The sequence below is a fragment of the Fundulus heteroclitus genome, chromosome 3, assembly GCF_011125445.2.
Source record: "Fundulus heteroclitus isolate FHET01 chromosome 3, MU-UCD_Fhet_4.1, whole genome shotgun sequence".
In the NCBI taxonomy this organism is placed as follows: domain Eukaryota; kingdom Metazoa; phylum Chordata; class Actinopteri; order Cyprinodontiformes; family Fundulidae; genus Fundulus; species Fundulus heteroclitus.
Genome location: NC_046363.1, coordinates 34,166,263 through 34,184,862, shown reverse-complemented (window position 1 = coordinate 34,184,862; position 18,600 = coordinate 34,166,263). Strand labels below are relative to the sequence as shown.

Sequence of the window (18,600 nt, the reverse complement as noted above, 5' to 3'; positions counted from 1 at the left end):
AAACACCACTTTTAATTTGTTTGGTTCAGAGTTGCAGCCTCTACATGTAACATTGGTTTTAGATATACTCTTACAACTGTGTTGTACAATAAGCATGTTTTATCACAGTGCACTGTTGCTGTTGTGAGGAGCTGCCATATTGGATTCAACATTCAATTTATAGCGGCCGTTACAGTTTTGTCCAAGCAAAAGCCGGTATTTCCGAGTTCCAGCTGCAAATGGAATGCAACATTATACAGTATGCACATCTGGTAATCCTGAAAGAAAGGCTTGAGACTGGTGCAGGCTTGACTTGTTAAAAACCCTACAGCACAGTTAAACAGTGTGCAGAACTTGGATAGTAGGCAATATCAGATATGAAAAAAATAGAAGTTCTTGGTTGTAATGTAATATTTATAATTTTTTGGAACATACTCAATTTAAATTTTTTGTTATAAAAAAGTATGAGAGTAAATTAGTTAACATTGTATTTGTAGCATTCTCCTAAGTCCAATGTGAATTTTTGCAAAATGTTATTTCATAAGCAGTAGTTGCGCTGAGCTTTCCATTGAGCATACAACAGTACCAGAAAGGCACACAATTATTGTTGTAACCTTAGACACATATAAAGAGTAGACCCCGCATTGACTGTCGTGGAGCATAAATTATGGCCAACATCTTGGGGCAGTCAACCTTAGAACAGCATAAAGGAACAAAATAAAGGAAACAGTCTTGTGCTTTTTTTGTGTGTGTTATTTTTTAAATCGCAAAAATATTCAAAGTCTTCAATGAGTTATGTTTACTTTAACCTGATAGTCATCAAACACTGTTTTCCAACAGATGTTTATTTATAATTTTGTATGATTTAGATGAAAAGATAGAAGCTCATTCTGCTGGACTCGAAAATGAGTGTAGCTTATTATTCTGGTAAAACGTGGATAGGGTTTGCAACAAAAAAAACTGAAAATCCAATAAGCATTCAGTACACATTACACTGAGCAGAGCTGCCGACCGCCCCAAGATGGCGGCCCCAAAACTCGTCATCGCCCATAGGCGACGGCGGTCGATGCGGGCTGCGTTCAGTGGGGGTCTTGCGCTGTCTTGCACATGCGCCTTTACTTCACTGCCCTGTGATTGGCTGTTTCGTTCGTGGCCTGGCAACCAGAAGCGGCTTTACCAAACAGACAGACACATTCACGAGCAGCAACTAGTTAGCGTTTCGATTGCTGGGAAGGTTCAACTCGTCAAATTCCAACATGTCTACGAGGACCCTGCCGCTGCTCTTTATCAACCTCGGCGGAGAAATGCTGTACATTCTGGACCAGCGGCTTCGAGCGCAGAATATACCCGCAGACAAAGCTAAGAAAGGTATAACGAGCTTAGCAGCTATTCAGCTAACAACACATAACTGTCACAGCTGCAGTGTAACGTGAACGATACAGCAAGAGAAGGCCACTACTAGTGTGTCCATTAAATGGTCAGTGTGTTTCTAAATCAAGGTGGTGCAGAAAGCATTGAATTAACAGACAGCGATGAGTTAATGTTATAGGATCAATTAGTTGGATTAGTTTGCCCCCCTTAGAGCATAATTGGGTTACGTTTAGACGGGTCAGAATTCACTGTTCTCTGTTGGGTGATGAATCACAACTGTTGCATTACGTCAGCAAAATTATACTTCATTAGAGTTGATTTTCATAACGTAAGTTTATTGATGCATTTTCTCTTGATTCGTAAAGTTTCCACTGTAGCAGCCTGGATAGAGGAGGACAGAAAGAGAGGTATTCAGTGTATTCATGCACTTGTGCATTAGTTGCTTTTTATTTCCTGCTCTGCTTTGGCCTAGCTGGGTTATATGCGCTGTTTGAACGACAGAATTTGATGAACAGGCAATTACAGGCGCATCTCGATAAATGAGAATCTTTCCAAAAAGTACATTTATTTCAGTGGTGAAAAAAAGGACTGATCATATATTTATTACATGTAGAGTGATTTATACAGTGCTTATCTCCAGTGGCAGAGTCAGCAAACTTTCACTGGGGTGGCCGGACTGAGGCCATTGCTCACTGAGGGATTGCTGAATACATAATTAATAACAAAAATATACAAAAAAAACCCAAAAAAAAAAACAGTTCTGAAAAAAAAGAGCAGGAATTTTGTGTCATCAAGTGGACAATAAATATAAAACAGGTGGAGTGACATGCTATAATGACATGACTCTGGTGTGTGAAGCTTTAAATTGAATAGATAAATGAATAGTGTTAGTGATGCCAATAAATACATTTTGAATGGGGCTGGACGATATAGAAATAAAAGCATATCGATGAAATATAAATCATATTGATCGATATGGATAATTATCAACAAATTCTAAACATGTATTTAACTGCAGCCCTTGATATTTTATGCTGTTGCTTAGCGACCTATTATTAGATAAAGACACACAAACACTAAATTCAAACCTAACCCTTTTTTCAACCAACTTTTACCAAAACTGCAAGTATTTATAAATGAAAAAGAACGCCTGCTCTCTGAACTCTTTGAAGGGGGCGGAGCTTGGTTCTTGGGTTTGCTTTTGTGATTGGTTGGGAGGATGTAACGACTGTAATATTAACCTACATGATAGGCTAGAATGCAAAAGGAAGGAAAGCTGTTCTATCAAACTTTTTATCGACCCATTTTTTTCTATCATCGATACACGTCTATCGATCGATATATATTGTTGATGAATTATCATCCAGCCCTAATTTTGAATATGGTCTGATCTTAATCTCTCTCTATGATACAACGGCTGGATAGATTATACACACACCCAATAGAATCCCAACACAACAAAATGCGGTGGGAGAATGAGCAGCATTTTATTTTGCTGGCCCTTATATTTCAAGGCTTCCTTAACACCTCAGCAGAGGCTGCATTCATTCAGTAATTCACACAAACAGAGCTCCAATCCAGTAAATTCATAAACTGCTTTACTTTTTAGTTGGCTAAAATGTCTGTATTAAAAATATTTTTTTTTAATTATTGTTCCTGTCTGATATTCTAATTTTCAGAGCAACTGATTTTTATGTTTTCAACAAATGTGTCATGATCATTAAAACTAACAAAACATAAACGCTTGAAATATTTCACACTGTGTATAGAGTCTAAAGATGAGTCTCTTAATTAAATTACAGCAATAAATTAACATTTTAATGCTATTCTAATTTATTGAAATGCACCTGTGAATGAGACGTATTGACAAGACATTTTTCAGAATATTACTTTTCTGTCAGTCACGTAAGCTTGCGTGCTTATTACAAAGCTAATGTTATAGGAGCCTGCACTGTGTAGCTACTGTACAATATGTGTTTTATCCTGTTACTGAAATTTATAAGCGTTCATAAGGTCCAATGTTGGCTTTTAATTATATGAAATGCTATGTGACTTTTTACATGTGATATGTATTTATTTACACCAAAAAAAGTTTTCCTTTGGCTTTTGGCCTATGTTGTAGTCCTGTTCTAAAGTCTTCCTTTGTAATCAACATGGGCTGATATCAGATTATTATGGTAACCTTAATTAGAAATACCACAGTGCCACAATATTTACTCAAAATGTAAAACACAATTGGATAAATAATCTAACAGAAAAGCAACAATTATTCATACCACAGTTGATTGATCACTAAAGTTATAAAAAATACACTTTCATTTAACATTTTAAATGTTTTGATAATAGATTTAAGTTAATGTATAGATATAAACATCCACCATTTTAATTATTTTTTACCATAAGTGCTTAATGCGTGGAATATTATACCTTTTTCAGCTCTTTGTGCTAATATCTTAGCTAATATCAGCGGGTTAATTAGTCAGACTCTCCTCAGGCAGTCAGCTTATCAAATGTTTCCAAAGAGCATTACTGCAATTAGAGAGTGATGGATGCATCTTCCTCCCTTTAGTCTTCACCCCATAAATGTCTCTGCTTTTCATGACCAGACACGTTTCAAAACAGACAAATCTGTCTTTCTTATAAACGAGGGAAATGTGTGCGACCAATTTTTACTTGTAGTCAGAAAAAAACAATAATAATTGCACGTCCTGCATCACTGCAATGCTCCATTAGCCTCGTGAGACCATCCTGATCTCGCGAGCTTTCAAGGTTTCACTCGCAGATCAGTCTGGCTACTTTCCGTTAAAGAAAATTTGGAGCCGTTCACCAAACGAACGTCCAATCAGCGTTGGCTTTGAGGCGGGTTGACGTGTGACGCAACGAGAAGCACGACAGTCTAAAGAACATGGCGGCTTCAGCCGATGAAACTAGCGTTAGCGTGGCTATCAAGCAAGTTTTATCAGAATTACAGAGTATGTCTTTGCTGAGCTAACGAGCCTTTACCTGCAGCAGCAAGAGTAGCTTTGCTTGTGGTTGTGTTTTCATCGTCGCTCGTGTTGACGAGTACGTCATATGCTTCGTTGATCTGATTGGTTTATTTGGCCCGTCTATCACCAACATAGGCCAATCAGCTAACCAGTATTTTCGCCCCTTCCCAAAATTACTTCAACGGAAGGTTTCCAGATGGATATTATGCGGAGCAAATCTATCTGGCGGCGTCAGGTTAATGCTCCATACAGTCAGAGAGAATGTTGGTTATTCCAGCACCTTCTGCGTCACGTCATTAAAAGAATCGCAGTCCGCTCCAACAGTGTGACAGGCAAATTAAATTATTTTGAAATTTTAACTTTTTAAAACCATAACTTATATAACTTTATACCTTCCCATGACTAGACTGGACTAAATGTTGCTTAATATACGCTTATGTACATTTAGAATATTTATATATATTTTTTTTATTAGATTTGGATTATTTTTCCAGTTCAGTTGTGCTGCTATGTCATTGTTAGTTACAGAGCTGTGTTATTAAGTTGTCTACGTCACGGTGCAGATTGCAGTCACGTACCAGTTGTTCACTCGCTGATCATAAGAAGATGCATTCATCGGAAAATCTAAATACAGCCTAGTGGTTTTCATATGACCTTAGAGGGAAAGTAGCAGCTCATTTATCAGAAGCATCTCATTAATTGATCATCATACCGCCTTTATTGACACGTATGTGTATTTTGGCTATCCGCTGGTGTGTTAACGCAATGCCAGTACGCAAAGACATCAGCAAGGGGCCTTTGAGAAGACACTGAAGCTGACTATCTTTCTGTGTGGAGTTGCATGCTTATTTTCAAACAAATTGAAGTCTTGAATTTAAGACCGCTGTGAATCTTTTTAGCAGTGGATGACTCAGCTCATAAATATATAAAGCTCAACATCAGGCCCTGCGTTGGTCTTGTAAGAAAAAGAGCAAAAACCAAGCACAACATTGCAACACAAATACCTGATACCAGTTGTCTAAAAGAGAGGTGGAGGATCTGATGACTTGGGCTTTTTTCTTTCATAGTCACATAATTTGGGTCCTTTGTGCTCATTAATTCTGCTGTACGCCAACGTATATTAGAGGTAATGACAAACCTTAATGAACTGAAGATGCCGTGTGACTCTTTGGCTTTCTTTAGAGCTTTTCTTTTTTTCAGAACTAAATAACGCCAATGCCGCTTTTTTGAAAAAAGATCGCCATCTTAAGGCCTGCCAGCTGGGTAACTGCTAACATCCCATCATGCTGCTGCTTTTTTTTTTTTTCTTTTAGGTCCTTTGGGATTAAGTTTTAGATAAAAATCATATTGCCAAACCTTTAGTATAGAGTGCAAATCTGCCCGCCTCTCAGCTTCCACTGTCAAACGCTATCTCAGTTCTGGTTATACTATTTGAACTTTCCGCTGTATTTCTTTTCCTGATCAGTTATGAACGATATCATCACCACCATGTTCAACAAAAAGTTCCTGGAGGAGCTTTTTAAGCCGCAGGAGCTTTATTCCAAGAAGGCCCTGCGGACCGTGTTTGACAGGCTGGCCCACGCGTCCATAATGAGACTCAATCAGGCCAGCATGGACAAGGTAATGCTTGCCTGCTTTGTTTTGTTGTATTTATTCTCACACAGCCGACCTTGAAATGAGTCCCATTAATTAAACATATAATAATCACGTACGGGGCCTAGTGCTCGGGCACCTTGAACTTTTTGATGTTTTCTCAACAACAGACTTTAATGTATGTTATTGTGACTTAATGCGATAAACCAACACTAAGTAGACCCTAATTGTCATTCGGATGTAAAATGATACTTGAGGTTCAAGCTTGTTTGCTGGAAAAATCCTAAAGGTCTGGTTTGCATTTGTATTCAGGCCCCTTTACTCTTACTCCTAAATACAATTTAGTGCAGTTAATGGCCTTAAAAGTCTCTGTTTATGAACAGCTGTTCTGTAAAGGTCTTAGATGTTTGTTAGAGCCCATTAATGAACACAGTGGCATGCAAAAGCATTGATACCCTTTAGACTATTTCATTATTTATCACCACAAAGCTCAAAGGCTTTTTTTGTTGACACTTAAAAACACTTCAAGATTTTATTTTCCAAACTTTTTACCAGTGTAGAATCAGAAAAAAATTTATAATATGATATATGATCAACCCATAGAGGGCTTAGTCCGAAGTCACCGAAAATAAAAGTGTGGCAGTAGCCTGGTGCAATTTGCTGAAATGTCAGTAGGATGGCTCCATGTGTTGGAATGCATCTATGACAACATCGAGGCTCCTTTTGAGATGACAGACGGTGTCCTGGGGTCTCACCTCCCAGATCCTGACCAGGGCATCACTAAGGTTCTGGACAGTCTGAGATGCCCCCCTGGTGGCATCAGATGGACCTAAATGTGAGACACGCTACACCTTCTGTCAATGGCACGTACCGATGTGCGATACAACTACCTGCGCCACCTTTGTAGGGTCCGGGTATCGCGTCATGCTACCGGTAGTGACATTGATGGTCAAATCCAAGAATAATGAGGAGGGCAAAACAGTTCCCCTTTTTTTTTTTTCACCTACGTTTGTGCAAAGTTTGTCAGAGACGCATGAAACATATTGAAGAACGCACTCTGGTCACATGAGACCAAAATTAAAGGTTTCAGTCTACATGCAAATGCTGTGTTTTAATGAGCTAAAACTGCACATTTGGTGGTGGCAGCATCATGCTGTGGGGATGTGTTTCTTCAGCAGGGACAGAGCAGCTGGACGGAGGGTTAGGGTTATTCTTAACATTTGTGTTGGTAAAACATTTTAAAACTTTATCAGTTTAATTCCCCTTCCTGTACAGTTGCAGTAGATTACATTGATTATGAATACTTGTCTAAGGCACTGTATATGCATCTGCACTCCAGTCTGACATGTACGCTTGTATATTACTAATTTATTGACATTCTTTGCCTATTGTACTGCATTGCACCAATAACATGTGGCTCCCCCTGGTGTTTATTGTGGAGCAACAGATTGCATTTTATTTTTGAGGAGATTGTGATGCTGGCCCATGTGTCATTCTCTGCAGCTCTATGACCTGATGACAATGGCTTTCAAATACCAAGTGCTTCTCTGTCTCCGACCTAAGGACATCCTCCTAGTCTCCTTCAACCACATGGATGCAATCAAAGACTTTGTGAAAGATACCCCCAGCATTCTGAGCCAGGTTGATGAGACTTACCAGCAACTAATAGAGGTACAGAAGAGGGGAGTGTGCCACAGCTTATTCATTAATGAAAACATTTAGCAAAGAACAAACTGCTGGATATGCTACTGAAAAAATGTAGGTCAGCAGATTTACCTCATTTACCTTGAGTTCAGCACTCAAAATGAACTGAAGGTAATTTCAAAGATCTGGTGATGTATTAGGTTACTGCTTCCCCTAAAGCAGGTTATTAAAAAACTGAATAGGTTTGAAGGATCACAGTCTATGATCTCTGAATTTTTAAATATATTTTATAGTATAGTATTAGAAATAAGACACAATTACTAACAATATGCCAAGTAACAATAGAGGCTTTCCATATAGGTATTTTAAATGTCAATACCAGAAGGAACCTTTTTATCAGTATTTTATTAATTGTATATGTTGTGTAGGTATTTTTATATTTTTGAAACAAATGTTTATATATTTATCTAAACAGAAAAATAACATCTTAAGTTAAAACCAGATGCAAATACACTGTATAAAAAGATATGTAATCATTTTCATGTCACTGTCTGACTAATTTTGTCTGTGAGGAAATTAGTCCTCTATGGAGAAGAGCTGGAAGGTCTGTCAGAGAGGATGAAGCTAGTTCTCCAAAACCAACATAAAAGTCCAGATTACTGTTTGAATTTGGATTTGGGAAGAAAGCCCTTAATTGTTAGACTCTTTTCTTGTGGTCTGATGAAACTGAGATTAAAGTGTTTAGTCATAATGAGCATTGGTGGAAAAAGAGGGATGCTCTCCAGCCTGAGAACGACGACAAAGCTTTGAAGTATGGGTTAGCCATCATAGCTAGCATAATGTTATGTTGAGATTTTACTGCAGAATGGACTGGTGCGCCTCACAAAATAGATGGAAAAAAAACTATTATATGAAAATATTAAAGCCACATCTCAAGACATATCTTAGGAAGTAACCGCATTAGTTACAAAATGCCTTAAGGCCCTAAACTCAATCCTATTTAAAGTTTGTGTGCAAGGCTGAAAAGATGGCCTACGAACCTGATTCTCACCAGTTCGGGCCGAGGAATGGGCCAAAATTCTAGCAAAAATGTTTTGGAACAATACCTACAACATTTACCTACAATCATACAGTTTTAACAACTATTCTACCAAATATTAGGGAAATGTATGAAAACTAGTGAATAAAAAAAATTAAATGTCACTTTTTAGGCATTTCGCAAATTAAAATAATTATTATGTTAATGGACCTGAAACAGGTCCATTAACCTGAAACCAATATCTGGTTTTAACTATGTATTTTTGATTTCTTTATCATTTGTCAGAAGTTATTATTCTTGTTTTTTTCCTATTTTCAGATTTATACACCATTGTCTAATGGAGAATTCCAACTGATTAGGCAAACTCTTCTGATTTTCTTCCAAGACATGCACATCAGGGTAATTATTTTATTTCATGTTTTCTCAATCCTAATTAAGACACTTTTACATTCTAATTTTTTAGGTATTTTTACCACATGTTCTGATGCTGTATTTCCCGTCAGGTGTCCATTTTCCTGAAGGACAAAGTGCAGAACTCAAATGGCCGCTTTGTGCTTCCCACTAGTGGTCCTGTGCCTCGTGGAACCCAGATCCCTGGTTTGATAAGGTACTAAAGTACATCTGTATTATCCCTCAGTTCCTTTGGGTTTAATATAGTTCTATTAACCAAACACTGTTATGTGACGTTGATTCCCCATATCTGCATAATGTCCATGATTGATTTGGGTCCAATTTCTGAAGGACTGCATTTGCAACTTATTTATGTTTCATACTTTAACAACTTTTAGATTTTCTCATTCTAAAATATGAAGCTATACGTTTTAGGAAAACTACATTTATTTTGTCAAAAAAAGCTGCATTAAAAAAAAAAACTAAAGGCTTTCTTATTGATGTGTCTTCTTTCTTATTTTCAGGATTTTTAGCTGTGCTGGTGAAGAGTTGACCAGATTACAGTTTAATAATGGAGGAAACTATAGTTCTGCACAACGGGAAGGATCTTTTGAGATTTTTGGAGATAGAGTCACGAAGCTTGGGACAAACATGTAAGGGGCATTTTCTTTTCAGTAGTAAGTTAATTATAAAAGTCATAAGAAAAAACATGTTGGTCTTCCAGGCAAAGACAGCTTCCTAAAATTTAGAGTTGCTCCAATCAGTTGCTTCTCCAAACTGAAACTGATTTTACTTTCCACTGAGTGCAACTCTTTATTTTAAGGTCCATAACATATAAACGAGGAACAAAAATTGGCTGTTGGTTCTTTGGTAGAGGTAGTTTTGCATTCAGCAGAAAGTCAAGGAATTAAAATATGATTCCCATAAATACCAAAATGTACATCGTTCTGTTGGTCGATGTGTTTATAAACCAAAACTTATTGGAATTCTTTGTTTTGATATAGTAAATAAATTCCCACCAAAATACCTTTTGGTACTTTTTTTCAAAGTGAAATTTGGTAAATCAATTGCATATCAAATACAAATTTATATTTTTGTGAAGTAGAGAAAGTTTACCATGACAAGAATAATGCTAACCTTAAAGCCTAAATTCCCAGCTCTATAAAAGTACATATAACATATCCTTTTACTGTATTATTTAGTTGTCCCACTGCCTAGCATACTATTATTTAAAATATTTGCCAGATGTTTCACACACTTGGATGCTCTGCTATATACTAACATGGACTATTGAGTTCATATTGTGATTTTGTTGATTTTTTTTAGGTACAGTGTAAGTCGCCCTGTTGAAACACACATGTCTGGCACATCTAAAAGTTCTGCTCAGCACACAAAGGTAAAGCATTGTTTTTTGTGAACATTAAAATACTTTTTAGCACTTTGTGGCAAATGTTGCATCTATGCAACAACCACATTACATCACTCATGAGGTTGGAAGTTTTCATTTTCTATACTTTATCAGCATCCGAAACAGCAGCCTAGAAAGAACAAGCTGAACCAAAGGTTTACCAAAGTGAGAGAACAATTGCATTTCAACAGGTCAATACTGTCCCAAACCCTCTGGCCAAAGAGGAACTGAATCTGCTGGCCAGGTTAATGGGAGGTCTAGAAGTTCAGAAACCAGGAAGCACAGACACTGGTTTTCGGGTAAATCTGTTTGCCACGGATGAAGAAGAAGAGTGAGTGTCCTGATATGTGTTTCACAGAATTAATTTGAACCGTTTTTATCAAAACTAACCCTGAAAGTCATCTTTCTGACAGGGAAGCATTGATATCAAGACCCGATGACCTTTCGTATGGAATCGTAAACATCCAAGCAACGAAGGTAAATAACTCATCGGTCCACACAAATTAGTTCTGTAGAAAGGATCGGGTCCAATAATCTGAATTCTGGAGCACATTTAATGATAGAACAACAAAGCATGTATTGCCTGAGTGACAGTGCAGGAAACTAGACTGCCAGAACTACAAACTTGATCAACACAGGGCACTTTGGTGATAGTAGGCACTAAATTAACAGTTTATATTATTTCAGACAAGTACTGATAATGTTCATTAAAAGTTATTCGTTGTAGCTTCAACAGTAATTATTAAATATTCTGTCTTAAGCTTGATGCTTGTTTTGTTTTTAGTATATTTTGATTTAGATGCTTTTTCCCCCCCATGTATCTTATGAGTCATGAAGTCTCATTCAGTACCCTCCAATTCTATTCTTAAAATTTTCTTATTACAACCACAAGCTTCAATATATTTATATAGATTTTATTTAATGAACCAAGACAAAGTGTCTAGCATGAGAGAAGGGCAGAGGTATGGTTTACTAAGAATCTGAAGAGTGTGATGTTCAAATATAAGCTGCTTGTAACTTTTCAAAAGCACTTTTTACTGTGTTGACAGTATCATCAGCATAAAAATGAAAGTTAAGATGTGGCACATTTTTATCTAATCTGTTTATAGTTTAGATATAATCTTAAAATTTTTTATATAATATTATAAAAAGTAGGGAACCTTGGCTAGAACCTTGTGGAACACGCTTGAATAGAAGTGGAAGAAATCCTTTCCACCTGCATGCACTGTGACCTCCCGGACAAGTCGTTTTGTAAACCATGCAACTAATTACAGAGAAAGTCCAACGTCAAAAAGCATTTTCTGCATTATTTCATGATCAACTGTATCAAAGGCGTTTGATAAATCAATAAAAAAAAAAAAGCCGCAGTGTTGCTTTTAATCTACAAAAACAATAAAATAATGTAATACTTTTAAAGTTGTTGTAGTAGTGCTGTGTATTGCACTAAACCTAGACTGTAAGTTGAAGAAAAAACAATTTGAGGTTAAGAAGTCTTTCAGTTGTTCACTGACTAAGGACTCCAGTATCTTGGCCAACAGACAAATAAGAAATAGACCTGTAGAGATTCAAATCTGTTGGATCCCCACCATCAGCTGATCTGCTGATTTTTTATTTTTTTTTTACCTTATTTTCCCTCTAAACCTTCAATTTCATTATGTACTTTAGAAACTATTAAAGGTGAGAAATAACACTTGTACTACAGTTGACTGATCAGGTATGGCAGAGGAGAATGTGATATATATATATAGTACAAAGAGATTCAAAACTGAAATGTATTAAAGCAATCCACCATCTCAGACCTGTCCACATCAGAATCATTCATAATGGAACTTAGGAACTGTGTGGTGTATCTCACCATTTAAAGATTTGATGGTTTTCCAAGGATTATTGATGTTAATTGAAGTTTAGGACAAACAAATACTGGGCTTAACTGTTACAAAGTAGCCTAAAGCTGAGCCAATGAGAGTTGAAAGACGTTTTCCGTGCTTTTGCCCATGCTAAATTATGCCCATGAAGCATGTAGGAGAGTTTAGAAGTAAACCAAGCATTATTTCTACCTCTTACCCTAATTTTCTGAATGGAACGTGTTTATTATTTTAGAAACGTTATCATGAAAGAAGTTCCAAGCATGTTCAATGTCAGGAATTACATAGATTTTGTCCCACTTGAAATGATACAGATCATGCATGAAAACTTCTTCAGAAATATGTTTCATGTCACGTTTTATAATAATATGGAATTTAATATAAAATTTGAATTTGCAATGTTTCTCATTGTAGTGATGACACAGCGATTACTGATATCATTAGCAAACATCGAAGCTTAAGTATGTTTATGAGGAACATTCATTAATATGAGGTCAGTGATGACTTTTTCTGGGACTTTGATGGTAGGTCTAGTAGGAGTACTAACTAACTAAAGCAAATTTAATGCCTCAAACCAAGCTTTAAATTCATCTGAAACTGGTTGCAGCAAGTTCCAGTTCATATCATTCAGACAACCCAGAAATATACCTTTTATTAGCATTCAGTCCAAGAATTAGCTGTATAAAAGATGAAGACTCACTGGTGGCTGAAGGAGTTGTTACAGCCAACTACTGTAATATGTTTCTGGGATTTGCTCATCCACTGCTAGAAAGTCAGGCTCTTCCGTCACAGCTTTGAACAGAATCAGTTTTGACTAGTTTTTACATAGATCACACCACCACCACCCATTTTTGGTCTATCCATTCTAAAAGTATTGTAACCTTTGATGGGAATATTGTTGTTCTATATAGATGTAGAGTGCCATGATTCACATAGACAGTGACATCCGTATCAGTAGATGAGGCCCAAATATGAACCATATTTATTTTTTTGGAGGCAACCGGACTTTTGCTCAGTTCTTTCAGGAAACGTTTCACCATCCATCCAGGAGTCTATTTGTCAATTCTGGTGGCTCACACTTGAGCAACCTGTAGTTGTTGCACTGCTGTTTTTAAGGACATAGAGGCACATCCTCCTAGATGCAATGCAAATCACTGACCCAGCCGTCACCACCCTCGGTCGTTAGAAGCTATTGCTTTGTATGAGTGGAGCACTTGGTCACCTGAATCATGATGAGACTGCTGATGTATTCTCTTTGGAATGAGTTGAAGGACCGAGCTGTAAACACTGGGGAGTTGGAAACGTAATCCTCCCCTCTGTTTAGTGATGGCTTTTCTCTTTTCACCCCTCTTTCAAACCCTCTGTTCTCCAAGTCCAAAATCTGCACATCATTGTAGTCAAAACAGTGCCCTTTGTTCTTGAGGGGCAAGTTGTCTGCTGAATATTGCCCCGAGCTGCTGGCTCTCCTGTGCTGTGCCATGTGTTTATGTAGCTGTTTAGTTTCTCCAATGTAGGAGTCTGAGGAGTCCTCGCTGCATTGGACCACAGACACAACGCCGCTCCGCTGTGGTTTGGGTGTTCTGCCTTTGGGATGAACCAGTTTTTGTCTGAGAGTGTTATTAGGATTGAAATTTTCTGGTATGTCATGTTTTGAAAAAAATCTCCTGAGTTTATCTGAAACTTAGGTGTTGGAACCTTTGTAGAAAGAACTGAGTGAAAGTCCGGTTGCCTCTGATTTAAGCCTGTTTGCTGTTGCAATGATCCAGATAACTTTACAGATAATTTGCATAGGTGTATTTAGTTTTATTAGTTATCTCCTATCATTTAAATGAATAAATGTGGGGCCATTTCTTGTTTTAACATCAACAGGTGTAGCAAAGGTGGAATTTATATTAGGTCCAGGGTTTGATTTAAGATTGCCACTTATTAAATACAGTGAAGTATATTTTTCTTTTGATGCATGGATTGTAGAAACTGAAAACTGATCCTGAAGCATCAGCATACTAACTAAACTCTTTAGGTTCATGCAGTTTGTGAAGAACCAGAGAATAGTATGTAATAGTAGTAGTGTGTGAAAGTAAACCATAGTAAATGCCACAAGTCACGGTCATTCTGCTAAAGAAGGGTGAAATTACTCTGCAGATGGACATTGTCATGAGTGTCTTCCAATGTGTCCGGCTCCAGGCTCTGGAATGTAATACAGCAAGCTGCAACAGCATCATAGACTTCATCTTCACAGTATATGGCAGATTATGGAGAGGGATTCGAATCAGTTTAATTCAGCTCTTTACTAGTCGAGTCCAGAGCATTCTTCCAGCTTTTACTGGCAGCTTTCTCAAGCATGTCACTTGTAAACATATAAAAAAAAGTCCAACAGATATCGAGCTTTGAATAAAATAAGCTCAAATCAAAAACAAATGTGTTCCTAAAATTATCATAACAATCCGACAAGGCAGTATAGAGAAACAGGAAAGAGGAACAACTTTCCTTAGTCAAGAAAGACTCAGGCCCATCAATCCCCCGCAGCAAATCTGGTATGCAGCTGCAAGTCTGTCCGTGATCCCACAGGCAGCGATAAATCCAGTGCTCCAGCTGCACACATGATAAAACTCCAAAGAATTTCTTTGTGTCAAACAAATCAAATTAATCTGCTAACTTAAATCCAAGTCAACCCAAACGTAGGAAGTGGGCAGACAACAATGTAACTGAACTCTAAAAGTGCAAAGGACGCCTGTACATGCAAGAGATTTAGTTCTTCATACAGTTAAGCTTCAGTTAGGCATTGTCGGGGATAATTAAATCCCGCAATAAAAACTGCAATTCAAGTAAATAAATCTTAAGTTATTACTCAACTAAACAAGACACATTCTCTCGTGAACTCAGACGTGCTGCCATCTTGGAACTGAGAAATAGTATGGCACAATTGCACATCTCCCACAACATAGCCATCCACTTTTACTGACAGACCAACAAGTGGGACATAATTCAGAGAAGCTGAAGCTCACAGGTCAGGAGGAAGAATCTATTTAAAGGACTAATATCAGATGTGCACTTCATTATTCTGGACTTAGAGGAGGGGTGGATTAGTGGTTAAAGGAGTGCGCTTGTACTCTGGAGAGGCCACAATTTCCACAGAAGACTTGAGACGAGGGCGGACATTTATTGTTTTATATTTTTACCGGCCCTTTGTGTCGTTAACCTAAACATAACCCAGAGCTGCAGTAGAAAGTTTTAGATCAAAGCTTTGTCATGTGTTAGTAGCCCAGTCAAAATTTGGACTTACTAAATCCAATTGAAAATATGTGACAAGGCACTTTTCAGTGCAATTCTACTGATATTGAGCAATTTTTCAAAGAAGATTTAGAGGATGGGCAGTTTCTACGCGTGCAAAGCAGGTAGAGACGTACTCCAGAAGATTTGCAACTCTTGTTACAGCCAAAGGTGGTTCTACAAAAGGTGATTTAGTTCTAAAAGGCTGAACATAAACACTTGAGCCCTTTTCAGAATTTTGCTTTGTTTTTGTTTGTTTTTAAAAAAGGAAAATTCTGTGCCGTTTTATATTTAAAAAATTGCTCTACTTTTTGTTGGACTGTCACACAAGATACTAATAAAATACGCTGGTTGTAAATGCAGCATTCATCCATCTGTTTTCCATATCCACTTATCTATACATTGTCGTGGTGAGCTGGTGCCTTTCTCCAGCATTCACTAGGCAACAGGTGGTGTACACCCTGGACAGGTCGCCAGTCTATCACAGGGCAACAGTGCAGCGCAATCTGAAAAAGTTTTAGGGGTGTGAATACCTTTGCCAGACACCGAAGGCTCTCTTCTACCCCTAATGAGCAACCTGCACGACTGGACTAAAGTGGATGATCATGGATGTGAAACTTTGCTTGTCTGACAGGACTTACTGCATTAAGATTCCCTGTGATTAGCACTCCAACATACTGACCGAAATATCACTGTGTCTTTCAGGATCAGCAGGCCAATGCGGAACTGGCCAAGATCATGGGAGAGTTCACAGAGTCTGGAGAGCAGTCGCCAAGTGCCAGCAGCAAAGGAGACGACCTTTTGGCCATGATGGACGGTTTGTGACGTAATAGCCCCGACAGAAATCCCCAGTGCAATGAGAACTGTCTACACTACTAAAGATCTGCCTGCACTGCGGTTATAACCTGCACGTATCCAGCAGCAAGCTCACACTCGGCCACAAGGCTTCGTTCTGCTCTGGTGGTGCTTTTAAGATGCGTATGTGAGCAGGGACTGCCGTTGGTCATAAACAGATGTTTTTTTTTTGTTTTTTTTTTTTTTGCAAATAACAACAAAGAATGTACCATGAGGAAAGTGACACCAAGGTGCAACAGTAAGTTTTCTGTAAACCAAGTAGACTTTGCTATTTTTAACAGGAAATACACTAGGTTTGTATGAATATGTTGAACACGTGGATGTGGTAATAGCATTTGTTTTCCGCCAGCTCTAAATAAAGTACACATTCCTTTTACTTCACACAATAGGTTTTCATTTGATTGAGAATGTCTCTAACAGTTATAATTACATAGGCAAGGCAAGTTTATTTATATAGCACTTTTCAGTAACAAGATGATACAAAGTGCTGACAAGACAATACATGTCTGTGATGACTACATCACATTGTGGCTGTTTTTTGGGCCGTGTGGCTCCAAATGTATTAGATTTTATTTCCACTGAATATGGTTTTCCTGTACCAAATGCTAGTCTAGAATGTACATAAACTCGTCATGGGTATAAATGTCGTAATAATTCTGCTCTTTTAACTTCTTTTTTTGAGAGTGGACTGATGATACGACACACTACTGCATTCTCTTTTTCAACAAGAATTTTGTGCACAACTGTGAATTTCTTGTGACATTTTCATTAGACATGCTGCCCCACTAATATTTGGATCCCCTTTAGCTATTTGCATCTTGACCCCAACCTTTCTGTGGTCATCAGTGGGGGTCCTGGTTGAATATTTGACAACTGCATTTATCAGAAACGTCAAAGCTCATCAAGGTTGCTTGGTATCCTGGGATGAAGTCAACTTTGAAACACATTCCAAACGTTTTCATATAGGGTCAGGTTTATGATGGGTTTTGGATTTGGTGGATTGAAAGTTGGTTTAAACATCCTGACCAGTTTCTCTCCATCTGAGATGACAGTTTGGGTCAGATGGTTTATAGCCAAACACACAAAGTGGTCTACACTGAGCTTCTGGAATGGCTCCAACCTCGACCCTAATGAATGTGTGGAATATTTTGAAAAGTGATCTTTGACTCACAAGAGTAAACTAATTTAAATGAGCTTCTATCACTTCTGTTAAGAATAGTGGTCAAACATTTAGCCAGAATAGTGCCAGAAGCTTGGTTATGGTTACAAAAAGCTTGTGGCTTCTATGGGACATTATACAGCAAAAACAATTTAAATGGTTTTCACTTAATCAGTCCACCCTAAAAAATTAATAATTCAGGTAAATTCAGGTTAAATATCCCAAACTGCAATGGCATTCATGTCCACGATGAGTGTATGTAAACATCTGATCAGCACTGTAACTTTATAGAGGGTGAAAAGATGTGCTTTGTCGCTTCTGTTCCACAAGTCAATAGTGACAGGTTGCAGGAATCAGAGGAATCCAAAGTGCTCTATCCTATTTTGATTAAGAAAGAGCAATAATAGTAATAATTGCTCCCTTGATTATGTATTTTGTTAATACATTTTTTCTCCTTTAAAGCTGCTGTACAGCTACTACTGTAAGGTAGTTTCAATAGTTTAAATATTTCAAAACTGTTCCTCTACAGAGTGAAGTAAATTTATGTTTAGATGTAATGCAATGGCGTGCTGCTGAGTATCGTGTTTTAATACACAGCAATGCAATATGAGAAACGGTCTAATATGTACATATTTTTATGGAAATATATTTATTAAATTCAATATTTATGTGTCTTGGAAGGGTGGGTTTCATAGGTTACTGAATGTGCAATTTAGTATTTTAAGTACATTTACAAAGACATCACCAGCATGGTAATTGGCAGATACCTATAATGCAGATGCATCTTAATAAATTAAAATCTAATGGAAATTGTAATTTATTTCAATGTTTTAATTCTATTAGTCAAACTCCTACATTGTGTTGCTTCTTTGAACACGTGTTTTCAAATGTCATGAGTTTATTGCTGGACATGTTGATGATTATGACAAAATTATGTCACATTCTCATCCACTTCTGAATGAGTGTAAAAGTCAGAAGCATGTTCCCTGGTCTAAGGAGAAAAAGGACAAGAGTTCGACAGGTTAAACTTTTTTTTTCTC

General features: G+C 37.5%; 1 protein-coding gene across 2 annotated transcripts; it reads left to right on the top strand.

Moving 5' to 3' along the window:
* The first annotated feature begins 1,136 nt into the window (after positions 1-1,136).
* oscp1b (organic solute carrier partner 1b) lies at positions 1,137-18,376 on the top strand. 2 transcript variants are annotated; one of them, XM_036135262.1, is made up of 11 exons: positions 1,137-1,347; positions 1,716-1,757; positions 5,803-5,957; positions 7,434-7,601; positions 8,932-9,012; positions 9,117-9,220; positions 9,528-9,656; positions 10,330-10,399; positions 10,603-10,742; positions 10,825-10,888; positions 16,252-18,376. In XM_036135262.1, exons 1-11 carry the CDS (start codon positions 1,236-1,238, stop codon positions 16,369-16,371), a joined length of 1,185 nt encoding a protein of 394 aa, XP_035991155.1. In that variant the 5' UTR covers positions 1,137-1,235; the 3' UTR covers positions 16,372-18,376. The 2 variants fall into 2 exon arrangements, with proteins under 2 accessions (XP_035991155.1, XP_012734199.2); XM_012878745.3 differs by lacking the exon at positions 1,716-1,757.
* Positions 18,377-18,600: the final 224 nt, after the last annotated feature.